The sequence below is a fragment of the Diprion similis genome, chromosome 4, assembly GCF_021155765.1.
Source record: "Diprion similis isolate iyDipSimi1 chromosome 4, iyDipSimi1.1, whole genome shotgun sequence".
Lineage (NCBI taxonomy): Eukaryota > Metazoa > Arthropoda > Insecta > Hymenoptera > Diprionidae > Diprion > Diprion similis.
Window position 1 is genome coordinate 10,556,738 of NC_060108.1, and position 19,194 is coordinate 10,575,931.

The 19,194-nt window shown below is 40.4% G+C and overlaps 1 protein-coding gene across 8 annotated transcripts in view; it reads right to left on the minus strand.

Moving 5' to 3' along the window:
• LOC124405236 (tyrosine-protein phosphatase Lar) overlaps nt 1-19,194 on the minus strand; it is a 284,276-nt gene that overhangs the window by 185,646 nt on the left and 79,436 nt on the right. For all 8 annotated transcript variants that reach the window (XM_046879963.1, XM_046879959.1, XM_046879958.1 and 5 more), the window contains exon 3: nt 10,540-10,680. In XM_046879963.1, the coding sequence (XP_046735919.1) occupies nt 10,540-10,600 (61 nt within the window). In that variant the 5' untranslated portion in view covers nt 10,601-10,680. The remainder of the gene's footprint in view (nt 1-10,539; nt 10,681-19,194) is intronic.

Here is a 19,194-nt window from a genome sequence, read left to right on the forward strand (position 1 = left end):
CCAGGATGAGAGCTGCGCCTATATAAAAGTGTTTTTTTTTGTCATATTTAAACTTTTTTTGACATCGAAACAGCCTTTCATATTTTTTTCTTGCAAGTTATCCACTGATCTGAAAAATTATTGAACAAAATCCAAGTTGCTAATTTGCATAGAAATGATGAATAATCTTTCATGCGAAATTCTATAGAGTTACGGTTCTGATGTTGCAGAAATTACCTCTGAGCACTTCGGAAAAGATACGAAAATAGTAAGCAAATCAGATTTTTTATGCCGTATTGCTGAGTGAGAATTGGTCAAATAGCCCAAACACTGTATGCTTCATAATGGTTTTATCGTTATTTCTGATATCGCGAAATCCGTCCAAAACTATTATTCTTATCTTCACAGCTTCTGGAATATAAGCTACCAGCAAAGGGTGCGCTAAAGGGACTCCGAGAAAGCCTGCGATATACCTACTTGGCCATATCGATCTGAAAAGAGTGCCCGCGGGGTCGGATTAGGTCTAAATGAATAAACCAAACTCGGTGCAGGCCGGCTGTTAAGGAATTCAGGAACAAGGCTATGTGAGAAGTGTTTGGGAATGTTTTGGTCGAGGTGGGATCGGTCGGTGGCTGGTATATCGCCACGTAAGATGCGGGAGGCGTTGTTTGGAAAACACGACAGCGCCCTCTAGCCTCGTTACGTTAAATAGACAGCTATACGTGCTGAGCATGTGTATGCTGCGTAACATGCGCCCAAGCTTGGGAAAAGCGGACCTGTTTTACCCCTAGACGACGTTTTGGGATGCCTTAGGGTACATGAGACTGGTGACAACATTGAGTTTTTGCTCGCCTTTTCTATGGTCAGCGAAGCAAATAGCGCTGTATACATCGACCTTTGATTAATTCATTAACTCTTTGGATTATAGTGGTGAGTATTCTTACCACCACCTATTTTATAGCCGTTTTTGTATATTTAAAGATCTTTTCGACACCTTTGTTCAGTAATAGGTTTTCAATACTCTAGATTAATTATTTCGATACAATGTGAATTGTTATTGTTAGAAAGAAATTGATAGGAAAAAATGGTGAAAAATGAAGGATTAAATCATTTCCGTTGAGAGTCATAATAATATATTCCTGTTAGGGATTAACTGGGGTACAGTTGTTGAATGTTAATTGAGTTCCATAAAAACGGTCGTAGAAATTTTTATAAGACAAAGGAGTCTGATCGTAAGTCCTTTTCAGGTTCTCATCAGACTTTCCAAGCAGGCTAATCTGATGAATATCAAATTGTTTGACTATTGATTCGAAATATTAGAACCAATATTGTATTAGCTCAACCAATAACAAAACAGAAGCAGCTTGGTATCTAATGGCAATTTCACCTCATTTTGTGCTCTTTAGTCGTCTTTCTCTGTGGCTACTCGACATCAGCAGCATCAGTTTGACATCCTCGACTATGGGAAAGACTCTGAAACTCGATCAACGGTCGGTGCACAATTTCTACAAATGTGATATTATCGCAAAGGCGATATGACGAGCGTGCCAGTATTTTTAGTGGCATCGATTGTTCAAATGGTAAATGGCGTATTGAATTCCATCGCACTCGGGTATTTCTATACCGAGATTTTGTCGCCTCATGCAGAGTGTTGATAAGGCGAAGTTGCTCTGCTATAGGCAGTTGAAGTAGCCAATTTGGTGCTTTGAAAAATAGATTTGGGATTACTGAAGTTCAATTTCAGAATTATTCGTCTTTCAAAAAGTAGAAGAATGACTAAAACGGAATATTTTTTAAGAAAAAGTAACAAGTATTTTCCATAGTCATTTTAGGTTATAAATGATGTCCAAGTCTCTTACAACGTTGTCTCCATCAGCTTTACACAAAAGAACAAATTTCATACGCACGATTTTTTTATGTCTCGTATATCGCACACTCCAAAAACAATAAAGCTCGGGACTCAATCCTTTTCGAAACCTCCTGCCTAATTTATTTGGAAATTTAAATTCATTTTCGAGTTCTGTTTACGTAAAAATTTCTTCACCAAGCCGAGCTAGTACTTCATCACGATGAATTTTCCGTTTCATGCCTGAGAGTTAACCACCCTGTCCTCAGCCCTCGAAGGTAGCTAGTTGCTCTTTGCACAAGGATATATAATAACAACTTTTGTACATAATGGTCGCTGGAACGACCGAACGTGGACGATAGTCACGAGTCGCTTCGGGGTCGCAGGAGTACCACGAAGGCTTGATCATAACTGATTTTACGACGGCAAGAGAGCGCTAAACCAGATTAACTTTAAACGTGGACGGTGGTGTTCCGCCGGCGCTTCTCCCGCTCTGCACTCGCTTCTGCTGCACCAAGCTTGCCAATGGCTCGTTCACCAATAACACCGATAACTATCGAATGGAACACGACGATGTCGCGAATTGGGTTATCTCGATGCAGCTTGGTGTCTAAGGAATTACATGGATCGGTGAACTGGGTGGAAATTGGAAGACTGGACACTCGTGGTGCTGTGGGAGGTTGATGTAATGTAATATGAGCGTAATCGTTGAATTGAAAGAAAGAACTGTTATACATTCTCTTCGCAATTTTCAGAGACGTCAGGCATTCGTCAATTCTACACTTGATGACTCTTACGGCAAAGATCCTCCGAATCAGAAGTTTTTAGTTTTGCATCAGCTTATATGAATGTTGTTATTTAATGGCGTGGAGATCGTTGATACCGACAATTAGCAAGTAGCCAATTTTAATTAGAGAATGAATGAGTAAGAAGTGTATCCAGAATAGCAAAAAATAGAGTTTTTTGTTCAAGTACTCTACGATGTTGGAGGGGCCAAGGAATAATCCCGTTCACACCGATTAGTTATTTGAGAACATTTTTTGGACTCGAGTGAATGTTCGAAAAATCGCCAGAAGCTCCAGAGAGAGAAAATAGAAAATAACACAATTGCAAAGATCAAGCATGAAACTTAGCTTCAGCTACAAATTAATTCGAGGTTTGATTGGTATTTCTGTACCAAGAAAGCAAAGCAAGTCTTTCTACGACTTTTTACGAATTGCAAATACGCGAGGCGAAAAGACTTTGCCTCCATGGCGCACACGGTACTTCATGTAACAAATGTATAATTTTTTTTCTCCAAAGCGGAATGAAAAAAGAACACTTTCAAGTACTAGGACGTAAAAGTGCACTTTTACGTACTCCGCTGCTCTTTTTTTGTACTGTCGCTAAAACGACCATTTCATGTACGGAACACAGGCAAGAAAAAAAAACAAAAAAAAAAAAAGGAAAAAACGCGTAAGTCATACTGTGTTAGAAAAACCATATTACTCAATGAGATCGATAAAGTAAGGATATACGATGTGGAAATATCATAAAGCGGATATTTCACACAGTTAACTGATAACGTTCTCAGTCGGTAAGCGGGAGATTTGCTGCTGGTAGACACCGGATTTTTTTTTTTTGTATCTACATTCATCTATATTCACTTTTCCAGGGGTGAATTCACAGCTCGAGTCTTGCTCTGCGTTCACGATTTTCGATGACATACGAATTTCAGCCTTGTATTTATGAGCCCGGCCACGACCTTGGCAGCTTAACAAGGATTTCAGAACGATGGCGGCCGCGGGGCAGTCGTGCAGGACGAACAAGGGTGTCGCCCAGTCTCCAGGGTGTCCAGAATCGCGGAAAATGAGTTAGGTTCGTATCGGAGCGTTTCCGTGTTTGATAACACCCGAATTATCGATTTCGGGATAAAACCTGTCTTCGTCACGAGAGATGAGATGAGGATCCAGCAAGAACACCGAATTCGCACATCGAACGTCGAGTCTTTGACCCGATGGGGAAAATTCACAAAAGTGGAGACGGGGGTTGCACCGCCGCTTTTCCAGATTCTAGAGCAGCAACAGCCGAGCCAACCAGCCAGACAGAAGCGACGTAGTTTATTTTCTCCTGGGTTCCCAGGGCAGGCCAAGAGTGGTCTCTACCCCCTGCCCCCTGCCCCCTGCCGCCTGCCTGCCTGGCTGCTTGCTTGGCCGGGTTTTCCCTCGCGAGTGGTGGAACGATCCATCACAAATTTAATACCCAAAATTTTGCAAATGTTCCAAACGTTTTAAGGGACCATTTGTTTCGGCGAATATTATTAACCGTTCGCGTTTATGCACCCGGTGGCCTCGAGGTTCCTGAATTTTTCATTCCGATCGTATTATACGTGTACGTACTACTACGCTGTATACCTAAGACAGAGAGAGAGATGACGGAAGATAAGATAAGAAGTGGCAAAAAACAAAGAAGAAAAAGAAAGAAAAAAAAAAAAAAAAAAAAAAACCGGGGGAAAAAGGAGAGAAAAATTATCCGGGGGGAAAATACCGTCTGTAATTTTATCTTATATTGACTCTCCTTTTAATAATTTATGATCGTATAATACGCGAGACATATTCCCGCTTTCCCAGGGACGCGATGTTTAATAAACCATCCATCGATTCATCCGACCCAACCCTCGATATATCTCGGAGGGTTCCTTTGGTCCCAGATAAACTCTCTACCCAGGAATGCTTCCATCCACCTCGATTTATGTTGCTCAAAGTGCAATTCTATGTACCGGGCGTCAATCGCACACCGTCACATGACCTGAGCCTGCGTTGATTCGTACTATTTCTATCCACCGCGATAATTGCCCTGGTAGTCACGCAAAGAACAGAAGAAATGGATTGCAAAAAATATCTCTAAATTATTGTATACAGAAGGAAAATATGCGAATTTCCTATTCCGATTTCATAGAATCCATGCCATTTCCTTGTTTCTGCGTTAAACAAAAATGTATCTGAGTGTTTTTATTTATAATTATGTTAAGAATGTGGCTATTAGACCCTTTTTTGCGTTTAAGATACGTGGACTTCGATATTTGGTCATATATACGTCAATGTTGACATCAACCAGGGCACCCCCTTAAGATAAAAATTTTGTTGATCAAAGCAAAAGTTGCTTAACCTTTGTATAATACTTTGAGGTTTTAGGGAGTGACCGCTTCGAATGTAGCCACCACGTATATTAGTTGTCAGTATCAAATTGGATATTATTTTCGGAAGGAAAACACAGCGTGACTGAATCCTTCCTCTAACGAAGTAGATGTTTTCGTGCCTCATTTTCCACCGCATTATTTTTCGTAAACTGGTTGAGTAACGATGTGGTTACTGTTATTAGGGGAAATTTCGAAGGCTAAAAGTGGTCTTTCGGTGCTGCTCCGGTGCGAGATCTGAGCCCGGTTGACTGTTATCGGAGTATCGGCAAAGTTTTACGAACGCGATTGAAATTTCATCGAGCTGCAAGAGTCAGGGAGTTGATTACTTTCAACATTACAGCGGCGGGTTCATTAGCTTTAATTTAATGCTTCGAACGAATTGAACAAATGCTTCGGTTGGTTGGTCAGCGATCTGTACAAATTTGGTATGAGCCTCAATATGTTTCCACGGTTCACTTGCATAATTGCGGATATCACCTGCGTATCCGATTCGAGACTGAATTCTGTGGCAAGCTATTCCCGCCGTAGTTTCACAAAGTAGGCGGGAACATACGATCGAAATTAACTCAATACTCAAATTCATGCGAATCGATTATTAATTAATACTCTTTAATTTCTCATTATTTAATCTCTCTACTCTTTTAATTATTATAGTATTGATATTCACAGATTTCAAGCATAGATGGCAGTGGATATTTTTATCACGATTCTGACTCCATTAGAGAAAAATCTATTAATGAACATACAGACTTTCCTGAAAATTCAACACACTATCTATAATACGGAGTTTTGAACTTGAACTTTTGGTGACTTGTTTCAAGTTGAACGGTTTGAAAAATGAATTGATAGCAATCGGTTTATTGAGCTGACAATTGATTACTCATTTTACTATATAGTTGTACGTATAATCTTTAGCATTGACGCGAGAATCTGTTTTGCATGCTTTCGACTGGACTGCTCGGTGATCTCAGTGAGCAAAGTTTCAGGATGTCGTAAGCCCGCAAATGTACGAACCGAAGCTAAGCTTATAAGTCGAGGCCAGGGATAAGCTTGATTCCTTCTCTTTGAGGTAGTTCAGTTCCCCCCTTCCACCGCCCCCTTTCTTCTCGCACTTTCTTTCCAGTCTCCGGCAAAAAGAAGAGAACCTCCATAAAATAGGACTAACTTTTTTATTTTATAACCATCCGTAGCCAACCTTCGACCTTAGGTCTATACCACGTACCCTATAGACTGCGATACACTGCTCTCCGTATCACTTTATGGGTATTCGCTATACACCGACGGAGCATGGGTACAGTTTATGCTAACGAACTTTGGGGTGCGATGATCGTGGGAAATATTGAAATACGATCCCCTTTATCGGGTATGCCAGTGTTCACCCCTTGTCGTATCGTGACCCCTGCGGACCGATAGTCAAGCACGCCGGCTAACTGAATAAGTGACGTTGATCCAATCCACTTGCGAAGATTCCTGAAGATTTCTTCCAAAGAATTTATACGCCTTAAACAAGGGTAGCGCGAATCGATTCTTTCAAAAGTTTTTTTACTATTGAGAAAAATCTCAACGAATGTAGATCTCCGAAATTCGTACAACAGTTCCGTCATTGGAAGCTGCCACTTTTTACAGGACATGTTTTCTAATGCTGACTTTGAAAGTTTTCCTGCGTTCTGATAAAACTCCAAGTACTTAGTCGTAATTCAGACCGGTTTTATTTTTCAAAAGTTCCTCCGGAATTATGGTTCTGGTATCTTCCGCGATTTTTTAGAACCGTTAGAGTTCGTAGCGAACTTTCACCCCTCGGAAATTTAAAGTAGTTAAAATTTGATGCATTATAATTCCAAATTCTAAATCGATAGAAATTTCGTTCTTTTAAAATTTCAAGGCTGACCGGAGTAAGCGGCTAATAGAACATAGTTTTGGCAGGTGGTATTCGCCTTACGGAGCTTACTAATTGACTGCAGACTCTCTCAAGAGTCAGGGGGATCTCAGCTTCTCGTTTACTCGACTTAGTGAGTAACGGTACGACAATTCCAGCCAAAAGGCGCGTCACTTCAAACTCTTACATTTTGAACAGGGTAAAACGTTCGAGTTACAAGTGTTTTATATTCCGAGGCAGCGGCAAATGGAAGGGGCGCATCAGTAGCAGCAGTTGCGTGTGATAAGGCAGTTCGTAGCACGCGGCGAAACGATTACCGAGGGATGATTTTCGTCGCTGACTTGGGAGTAGGTATCTCTGCGTACACCAAATGCGGGTACATAACCAAACCTAGCCTGACCCGACCTAACTGAAGTTAACCTCGTATCGGAAGACAGGCTTTGTCGTAGCAGAAGAGAAGAGAGAAGAAGCGAGATGGGGTGAATAAAGAATATTAGCACGCCTCAGCGCCAACGTCGGGGTTGGTAATATTTATCACCGCACGGCGAAGCCTCTCGAAAGTAACTGTAGCCCAGCCCACTTTTTATCCCCCCTCTCCCGATATCCAAATTTAGTTAGGCATGGATTTGAATATATTCTAATTTATTCAGATCTAGAATTCACTTTATCTCAGTTTAGAGCTCCGACTAGATCCTGGATCCGCGATCTACAGATCGAGAGATTGAAACACCGACAGACGTAGAACCTTCGAGATCGCAATGCATCAACGTCTGGTTGTCCGAGTAGTGGGAAACCTTGTGTGCCAAATAATTGTGCAGCGAGTCACATGATTTGGCGAACATTTATACTAACGGAACTACTGAAACACCACGTTGATAAAAAAGAAAAAGAAAAAATATGCAAGAAGGTCTTTACGCGTATACTGTCTTGACTTGAAGGTTCATATATTAAGATAACAACGTTCAAAGCATTATTAGTTCCTCTATCTCCTCTGATCCCAAAGTGAACGACGACGAACACACGCGTTTTCGACATTCGCATGCGTGAGGCAGGTAAATCGTTACTTTGTTGTTTCTTCTAAATTACCACGATGGTTGTTAGTTCTGGAAAACCACTACTATCCGCAGGGTTCAAGGTCACCGGGTCACGTCAACGCTGAGAGAAGGGATAGTGGCACCCCTGCCAACCTACCCTGTATCCATCTCTCTTGGCGATAAATATCGACGGAAGAATTTCACGCGCTCGGAACGGTACCCCAACGCTCTTCACCAACTCTCGGGAATATAACGGTTCTGACGGGGGGCGAAAGAGGCTGAAAGGGAGGAAGAAGAACGGATGGGGGGGGGGGGGGGTCACTTTGCAAAAAGTTGGTCTCTTCGGCTTCCCCGAGAAAGTTAGGCAGCGTTCTTTCCATGGTGCTCCCACTACTTTTCAGAGAGGATTCGGCAGTCTGTGGCCTGCATTATTGAGTGACTCGGCTGGAGCCACGCTAGACAACTCCCGCTAATCAGGACGTTGATATAGTCGACGAAAGCAGGAGCTCCTGTTTAATAACTCACTGACCCGATGAGTTTTTAACGGGCCTCGGGGCTTACCGGGTCGACATTCACCCTCAGCCTTCAGGAGCTGCCACGCGTCAATTTGCGCCGATCAAACATGTTTGGAAAACGTATTCACACATAGACTTTAAAACAATACCGACTGCTTTTTCATGGTTAACATGGTTAAAAATTTATCCGTATGAGTTTGTGTGTATTTTTTACGCGTATTATTGTTTCAGGAGGTTCTAGAAATTTGGTCGAATACAAACAGAAATTCAACTTTTTGAGCTCCATCTTCGAAGATTATTACTCAATCTTTAAAGACACTTTTAGGACACTGTTCACCATGTGTCCAGACCAGTTGCATATATTTGTGCAGCAAAAGGTATTAAAATTCTGATTTTGTTATAACATTTTCAAAAATGTATGGTAATCCTGATTTGCTCGACGAGAATAATAACAAACAAATAAAAAGAATTTTTCATCCCGACGATCTACCAATACATTCGTGAAGACAGAATTTTGGCAATAATAGGTACTCAGAGAAACTCGAACAATCAGAATCCGCGGTAACATGAAAGTACGTGAGTTTTCAGGAAAGAAATCAAAGTTGGAAACTCCTGAAACAATCTTCAGAAATGTTTCCTTCTTGTAAATACGAACGTGGCTAAGTTCGTACAAACGCCTGTCAGGATCGGTAGTGGTGGATGTTAATTTTTGTTTTCTATTTGCATCAATTTCCGTTAAAGAATTGGTTCTAAATCGGTGCCCGGTCGAAGGGATGGAATTAGAGGTCTTATTGAAGGTGTGCGAAGGCAGAACGGCGTTCGAGGGTGGGATTGTTGGAAAATAATACGGAGCGGTTAGACTAAGGGCGAATGAGACGATTCCGTTGAATCAGTTCATACCTACAAGCAGGCGTATTGTGAACGTTTGAATCGTTGCTTTAGTACTCTCCGAGGAAATCTTGGGTGCGATCTCCGATCTTCTCGTGGCTTCATCTCTGGAAGTTTTGCACTACCACGTGCCCGATGGCAGTGGATGGTGATGCGGTGTATAAAAATTTTACATTTACTATGAACATCGGCAATTCTTGCCCTATGAAGCTTCCTCGACCCGGGATGGGTTAGGTGCCACAGCGGCCAATAGCTCCCTCCGCGGCAGTCCGCTTCCAATCTGTCTCATTTCAGATTCAGGTACCGAATAGCAGAGGACAGATCGATCGGCGATTAAAAATTGATTAAAAAAAGGGAAAAGAAGTGAAAGAAGAACAAAGGAAAAACTAGAATGAAAGAAAGAGATTCCTCTACCCTCGCCGGGTTGTAAAAATAAAGAGCGTAGTCTGCGCGAAATCTAACGAGCGTTCGAGAAAAAGGAAGAGAAAGAAAATGGAAGAATGAGCGAGAAAGAGACGAGAGAGAGAAGACACTGGAAAAAACGCGTACAAAATAAAAGAGAAATAAAGAAGGAGAAGAAGAAGAAAAAAAAAAATAGCGAAAAAGAAATGAGAGAGAAAGAAAAAAAAAAATCAAAACCCGACGTTCATTTTCTTTTAATTATACAAAGAGCTTAAAGCTTAGTCATTAAAGAGAAGATTTTCAAACGCATCCGCTTCTTATTATTCTTGGCCTGTCCAACGTTCCTTTTAAAATCTGGATATTTTAAGAGACGTCGACGTCCCCGAGTAAATACCTTCAACTAATTTAAAATCAGTTAAGGTCACGGATTATTACCTGTAAATTCACCTATTCTTAGCGTATAAATGAGAAAAAAAAATATTTTACTAAAGTGAGGGAAAGAAAAGTATCAGTTTGGTTAATTGCTAATACAGTACGAAAATCGCATCACTTCAGACTCAATTCCCTTTTTGGATCGAGCCCGCAAACTGGGTGACGTTGTAATCACTTGCTGCAGTCGATGGTGACGACGAAGAGAATTCAAAGTCCTGTATATGCATGATCAAAAACACTGATCCGTCGCGACGTGACGATGTGAAAGTCTTTGAACGAATGACGTGCGTAAAGTTCATCGCGTCCTTTCCATTCTTCGAAATAGTCCGGACCTTGCACGGTCGTAAATGTCTTTTAACACTCTTAATCATTGTCGCAAGTTTACTCACCGTCTGCTGCCGTTAGGATTGGGTTGATCGCCACCAACAGTGCCAGGAAGACGAGGGTCATGTTGACCAGACTCGCCTTGCCCCGGGCAACCACCACCTGCGCTGCACTTAGCACCTGAGCACCACCTCTCCTCGCGTTTCCTACAATGAGCAAAACAACACCAGTGTCAAAGACGTACCAACCAACCAACCAATGGCTTGAATGATGGAGCTTTCTTCTGGTCAGCTCGTTGAGCGAGGGTGTCGAACCTTTTCTCACCCTCCAACGTCCCAAGGAATTCTTATATGTACGGGGACTCGTGTTTCGTCGGTGTATGTGATCGTGTAAGTTTTGTGTTCTGTGTTATGTGTGTGCTGGTGAAAAACGGAAAAGAGATCAACGTTCAAACGCGGTTCAAGCACGGTGGTGCCAGCGTGAAATTCGAAAGATGTTTGTCGTTCGCGTGGAAGTTTATGTGAACTTGAGGTGCACTTTACTTCACACACACTCGGTTTTCATTTATAATTATATTTTCAAATTCATACACTGTTTCATTTATTTTACGTAAACAACACAAATGGTATTCCGGTATGAAAAAATATGCCTCTCGATCGCTGCTACGCTGGGCTGCATCTTCACTCTGCAATCGACGGTCGATGATATGTACTGTTGATTAAACAAACTTGTCGAACACGGTTACACTATGTTGACTCTGACTTCTCTTCAGACGATGGAATGCTTCCCGTGGAAACAATGTCAATTGCTATTGATGATCCGGTTAAATAATTTTTGAGATTCCTGCATCTGAAACCACTGCAGGCTATTGCCTTGAGCAGTTTCGAACCAATGACTGTAAGTCGAGTAGTTGCAATTTAACAGTTTAAATTAGGCAGTTTCACGTGGGTTGTCTATCGCGATTGGTTTTTTGGAATCAGGTTTTTCCAATCTTTTGAGGAAAGGCTGTCGTTCGAAGACTGAGTGTCGAAAGTCTGAAGTGTGTTTTTACAGTTTCTACGTCGAGCTGTAACATTGCAGGGTCGCCCTGCGTAGTACCCCCATCGTCCCTTATCAGTGCTCTTTCTTTTTTACATACACCTACCACTTTCCCTTATACTGTTATATTACATTTCCTTTCTTCTCTTCACTTACTCACTAGCTACTATGCCCACAGACACATCCAGACCTTCGTAAAACCGCGCAGTTTACGACTGAGTATTTACCGTCCAGGTAAAAGTTACCAATTTCTCAACTCTCAATCATCTTCAACTGTCGTTTCGATGTCTTGATTTCCCGAAAGTTTGGTCCAGACGCTCGCTGTTTACTGCTAAATTTCACTTTGGTTTTCGATAATTTTTACTTTCATTCGTTGCAATTATCACCAGAGTCTTTTCGTCTTTCCTCGGGATTTACGTTTAATTTTCAATATTTGCTAAAATTCTTTTTTCCTATGATTCCAAGACCATCCCATATTCTTGACACTCTTAGAAACAGACGCTCGGAATTTTTACAGACGTTTCTATGATAATCCAGTAAAACTTTGAACCAGTGAATACATCTCGGGCCACATAGTTCAAGAATTTTCGCATGTGCTGGCATCATTTTGAGCGGGAACTTCCCGCTCCCAGAGAATTTTCATTTCGGTTCAACCTTTGTGTCTCTAATGAGGAAGCCACTGTATTGACTGATCAACTGCCGCCGTTGTATCTGCTGCTGCTGCACAATTTGCCGTTCGACGAATTTTTGCGATCTTGATCTCTGCCGTTCCCACAAGCTTTGTCGGACTTCAACGGAAAACTAACACACGGGTACAAACAGTGTGCTTAAATTTTTTGGACATTTTTTTCTGTTACATAAAAATTTTGAGCACTTTTTAAAAAAAAACTTTCCTCGTATTCCTTGTGATTCTTTCAGATAATCGATCGTCGGTGATCAAAAAATTTGAAGGAAAAAAGCACAGAAGTAGCTGTGAATATATGGAATGGCCAATTTCGTTGATTTTTTCACAATTTACGTTGCCTTTTATCACAAAAAACCCTATTAACACAAATAAAAAAGGATTATAATCACACAAACACTCTTTGTCTTCTATGTTTCGCTAACACCAAAACACTTGGGAACATTTATACATAGGCCGTCGAACAGTCTTGATGTGATTTATCCAGCAGCTGAATTTTTGATTCCCGATGGAGGATTGCTGCTTGTTTTTTTTTTTTTTTTTTTTTTGATTCCTGTCTTCAAATCGGTTATAAACGGGTCCAGGGGATTGGCGCGTACACTTGAATTCGTTACGTGGATTTATATTCTATCGGGATTTTGAAAAGCTGGCCGGGAAGTAGACCCGACCAAAGCACATAAGGGTAGTTCACAGAGCGCGCGCCGCGACCTCACTGACTCACCCCCGCACCCCGAACGCAGCCGCTTCCTCTTCCCCGCCGTAGGCGCCGCGACGCTCAGCGCCGGCGCATCAAAATCCACACACGAAGCACTCCGCGTGCACCCTCAAAGGAGGCGGTGACGGCACGCCACGATCATTTCTCCTTCATTTCACGATCACGCGAAACCCAGATGAAGAAGGAAGGCTGGCGATTCAGATCGCTCGGATCTTATTTGCTGCATCATAAATATCGTCATGTTCCCCATTTTTTTTTTTTTTTTTTTTTTTTTTTGTGCTTTTTCTACCTCTTCAGCTTGGGATTGTAATGAAGCTATTGGTCAGGGGGTTGTTTGGATTTCTGAAGGGTCACAGTAGAAATTTCCGGTAATCCGGTGGCTGTGCATACGCCAATTAGGGCGTATTCCAAGAACTTCGCCGAATAAAGGTGATGATCCTTCCGGGACGCAACAAACATCGGGGTAGGTTTTGACGGTTCAACTCGACGCATGCGCCCATTTATTCCCGCCCCTAGAGAGGGGGTGTGCAGCTCGAACAGCGGCCAAAGTATCGCAGTTTCTAGCCCGATGTTTGTCCGCGTGGTGCTCCCAGGGACCACTTCTGTCACGGCGTTGAAAGCACGAGGGTTGAAGTAACGTTCTCTCGGGATCGGTCGAGCTTCAGGGAAAATATACAAGGAGTGCGTTATACATACAAGAAATTCAAAGGATTTTCTTCTTCCGTCTTCCGACTGGCCCTGTCCTGTTTTATTTCTTCCTACTTGGTGCATGTTCCATTCTCTACCGCTTCCTCGAACCCCATTGCAACCCCCTTACATCTCTCGTGAGCAAATACTCGCGATTCTATTATCCCATCTCAAAACTTTAACTCGTACTTTCTGCACCCTTATGGTTTCGCCTTGATAAATTCGGTTCCTCTACCCTGGGAGTAACCTGTACTTCAAAATTTTCCGGGTCTCCTTACTTGAATCCAGTACCACGGGGATGAAGCGCAGTTGATGGAATCGACTTGTGGTCATCATGGGTGAGTACGTTTTTCTGTCTCTTACGCACGTATTTTGTCTCCGTCATCCATATCCCATTATCTGCCAAGGTGGTGCAGAATTCTTTTTTTATCAAGTTTTCACGGAAAACTTCGATTTAACCACAAATTCTTAAAACTTTAGCACTAATGCGATGAAAAAATGTGCCGCCACATTAACCATAGTTCGAATCCTGTGACAGTACCTACACTTTTTTGTGCCAGTAAACAGACAGTGAAACTGGAAAACGCCATGGCTTGGCTTTCGAAAATAAGTTACTTTCAGCCAATTACCACGGAACTACACGCAAAAAAATATGGTTCATATTATACGTGTGTTCTTCCTAGTTTACCAATGCATTTTTTTTTTTTTTTTTCATATGCAAAAGTCATGGAAGATGAGATAGGATTTACAAAATTTTCAGGTTACTTTGAATATGGTAGTTCAACTTATCACAGCGATCATTTTAACATCGTCGTTTCACATCAATAGTGAAAAAAAGTACAACGTATACCGATATTGTGAATCTGATGGTACAATTAATTGAAAAAAATGTTAAGAAGAAAGTTGTCAGTATATAAACAATAAGTAGATTTATATTTCTATTGTTTTTGAAATAGTTTGCATTAGCCAATCATATTAGTTTTTGTCTGGAAATTAATTCGCAAATTTATTTCGTTTCTATCATAAAATTAGAATGATGAAAGAAAAAAAAATTGTTCAGTTGACTTGTCAGATGATGACCAATGCGTGAGATGAACCGCGTTCTAGTTACATTTGAGATCTGACATTGACGCGAATATGACGGTCTCTTTGGCTGATCAATTTATCACGCAGCGTGATCACAAAATACACAAAGTTTTGAAATGCGGGAATAGTTGTAGTTTAAATGAAGCAAACGGGGCTCGCGTTTCTCTGGCACTTCAAAGTGCTGATATATTTTACAATCACTTCGCGAAACATGCGCTGGCCGGATTTGATTGAATTTTTTTCGAACGTCAGAATTGAAAGATTAAGAAAAGGTTCGGTGGTCTGTTGGAAAAATATTGTGAAGGTATTCTTCGTCTCGTACATCTCGACAATCGATCGATAAATCCATATTCTATTTTCAGTATCGAGTTCTCAGTCTGCAAAACAAAATTGAGTTGTGTCTGAAAATATGCCCGCCTTATACAAATATGAGATTACGTTTTAAACATTGAATGCGCTGCTGCTGAAAACGAAGTACTGAACTCTCGAATCGTTTCTTCTGCATAGACGATAAGGAACAGGTTTTAATTTTCAAAGAATTCGAAGGATCTGCATCCCAAATTTTCTTTTTTTTTACTATTGAATTCTACTATCTACTAAATTTACTATCGTCGAGAGAATTGAGTTACGCAATTGAAGTCAACTGTTACTATACTGTATGTGAATTTTTAGTTCACCTCTTTCTCCATGTAGAATCAAGCGACCTTGTTTTAAGTGATGATATTTCAATCAACAAACAAGAATGACTAGATTTTCGTGAAAAAACCGCGTTGTTTTTCAATCGATAAAATTTTTGATGTATTAATCAAAAATAAAAGGTATACACAACCAGGTATGATTTGCTTCAACTATTAGCACTTCTTTGCATTAAAAGATGTGTGTAACTTTCGAAAAACATACAGTGTGTAATTAAAGTTTGCTGATCCGATGCGTTTTGTTGAGTTCATAATTTTCCGTTATCACTGTGCAAGAAATCCAAGAGTGTAACAAGATTTTCGGTTGACTGAAATTCAAGTTTGAACAGAATCAATAAAAAAAAAAAAAATAAAAAAAAAAATAAGGCCGTGGTAAAACGATACGAAAAGTATAATGAAAGTAACGTAAAGTCATACAACAGTTCAAAAAAACTTAACGATAGTACCATAAGTTTATGCGGAGTGATTAATTCAACGATGACAAGGGTACGTTGTCGGTCGTAATCGAATTTTACCATTCGTTATTTACTTTCACTCGACAATAATGATCGACATGATAATCCGAGGTAGGAACATGAAGTGAAAGTAAAAGAAGAAGAAGAAGAAGAAGCAGAAGGGGGAAAAAAGACGCCCAGAACATAACCTGACGGATAAAAGTTGATACAAGAATATTCCCGCGTCAAGTGTTTTAATCTTTGCCGCTTCCGTCTTTCTCCCCATCTTCCTTGCGCTCCCAGTTTCTGCACAAGGTAGAGACGTCGACGCCTGGGGCGCGTCGCAAAGTACGTCCTACACCGACGACGACGACGACGACGACGTGAAAAACTAAGTTTACGCGAGGGGACGTGGTTGTCGTGGATGCATGGATGTATCGGCGCGTGTGTTACACGTGGGGCGAGGGAAGAACGAGCCCGGCTATTAATTAATTATTCGAGATAATTGATCAATATTTATGATATTACAGCGGAAGTAATCTACTTTGTTTATGCTTTTATACGCGTCCGCCCAACCTGACATAACCCGAAGCACGACGCACCACCACCGCACCACGTCATATACCTACCAAGCCTATGTTATCATCGCATGCTCGCAGTTGCGTTATACGTTCCTTCGTCCTAGCGTCGCGCGTTGCGTCGCGTCGTCACGAATACGTCGAGCTTAAAAGTTTACTGCTCTTTTCATTGCCCGTTCATGTATGTAGGCCGTGTACAGGGTGTTCGTTATAGTCTAGAAGCACATCACCGTCTTCAGTTCACCCTGGAATGGATCCAGGTAGGGCTGAAAAAGAGTGGATTAGAAATGTTCTGGTTGGTTCAGATCTCAAGACTCCGTGTTTGATGGATTGGCGATAACGCGCCGGAATAAGATTCTGATCAGATAACTACACGATCTCATTCGATTCTGTACGCTCAGAAATGTCGTGGAAATGTTTGGATTAGAAAATACAATTTCTAAAAATGTTTGAGAATTTTAAGAAAGGTTCCTATCAAAATTGCTGTAAATATTTATAAACAATTGAGCAGTTAATAAAAATTTCAGACTTGGGACAATTGTAGAAAATTTTTTAAGCAGAATCAGGAATGGTGAGAGTCGGACGTTGGTCGGGTTCGCATGGAATTACCCATAATTTTTTGACTGTCTACATCTTCATGACGTCACTTTTTTTCTGTCTTACTTTAATTTTATTTTAATCTACATTTTGGTGAATGAGATATTTAATTCGAAGCGAACATTTGCAAACTAATTTCAAGTTTGCTTTCTGAGTTCATCATAGTCATATCAATGCAAACGGTTTCAGAGTAGAATTTTGGACGGCAAATGCATTTACTTTTTTTATATTAGGGAAGGGTAGAGCAAAGTGGGCCCCTTAAGAAAATAATGCCTACAATTAGAATAAAATGTTTAGTTTTCATATGAACAATTATGTTAAATAATTATCTATAGCTTTCTCGAGAAAAAGTGATCATAAATTTTCAAGTTCAGAAAATTATTTTACTCTGACTAAACTTTAACCAACTTTAAACGTTGATTTCCGAATAATTTATATTTAATAAAAATTTCAGGTTGGTTAATTTTTTCCCTTGTTATTTGAAAAATTTCAGGGAGTCCACTTTGTCCCCAAATTTTTTGAGATATAAAAATTTTTTAAAGTACCCACTTTGTCCCCAAGGGCCCAATTTGCCCCACCCTCCCCTACTTTGCTCGCTCATGCCGTTAGTCGTAGTTTCGTTTCATTTTTTCGCTCTGCTTTTAGATAAATTGCAACAGGATACGAGAGACATTTATTATTGCCTATGCGATACAGTTAGATTCGATAGATAAATGTTCTGGTTCAGGAAAAAAAAAGTCAATATATGGCAATGAGAAATGTGCTTTTCACTAAAATAAATGATTTGAGGAACATTCTTTAGGGGATTAAATACTAGTTGTGTTAAAGAAGGATGAAATCGTAGACATAGCAAAATGGAGCAGCTTCGCTGACTCAGCAATTCATCTGAGAGTCAAATTCGTCTCGAACAAATACGGTATATAATATCTTCTTAACCTCCCTTTACTTCTAGGGTGAAGAAAAGCCTCGCATTTACTTGCTCGGCAAATCGAATGCTTATGTTTCTTCACGTGTGTATTTAGTGGGGTGCGAATTCGGAAATAAGTATTAAAATCTGGCAGCAAAGCGACTGATTTAAATTACTGGATAGTTTAAGTATATAAAATCTCTTTTCGACTAGGTACTCATCAAGATTTTCAACGACTAATGTACTGTTCGTTAGTACCGTCAGCCACTCGCAACATTACCGACTGTGCTACTGGGGGTTTCGCCGAGCCGCGGTAATAAAGATTATCGCGATTATTTATATCCTCAAACGATTGTCGTAATCGAGTTTAATTTTTTCTCCTCAGCAAGCCGGCAGGTATGGATTCGAGAATTGTTATTGTTATAAAAGCATTAAAAATGTGGAAGCACGCAGTTGGGGGGGATTTGGGAGAGAGGCATTATACGAGAATCGACTACGTTGTATATATATATGCGATTTCTTATTTTTCGCAATTCTTTATTCTCCTTATAAGAACTTTTATTTATCGCTCTGTTCCGGCTAGTGGATCTATATTTTTTAATTGATAGAAAAGGATTGGAATAAATTTTCAATGCTATAAAGAGAATCCTTGGTAATTCTCTGACTAGACGTAATAAAATTTGTAAACCATTTCCGTCCTGCAATCACTTTAGTATCAAGTATTTCAGTGCCGGACGATATAGGATCTGTAATACAATATTCCAAATGAATATTCACGGCGATGATAATTTACAGTTTTAGATCTGAAAGCAAGCATTTCGTAGACGGTCAATCGTCCTGTTATACATCTCAATAAATCTAATAAATATCTCGATAAATTTCATTTCTATCGGTATTAAAGACTGTGGCATTATCGCGTATACTTACCATCCTGCGATGTCTTTTATACCATTCATTGCAGTACTTAAGGAATACGACGAATGTCTTATATATATATACTCGCTATCGACCCAGAGAAATACGACTGCGTCGTCAAGATTGAGTAGAGTGTTTAATATACTGCACTGCTGTCAGCCAGACGTGCCTGTGTGAAGAATTTCTTATTTTTACAGAATCTCTTCGACAGTGAGGCGTATTTTCAATATCCGAATCGCGAATATAGGATAGATAATACGCATTCGGATCACCGCAGGTGTTCTGATTTCGAAACAGACTTGCAAAGAAGCGATAATAATAATAAAAAAAAATTTATTAAATCTGAGTACTGATGCAAGGTATTTTGTTTTTTAAAAAGTAGCTAT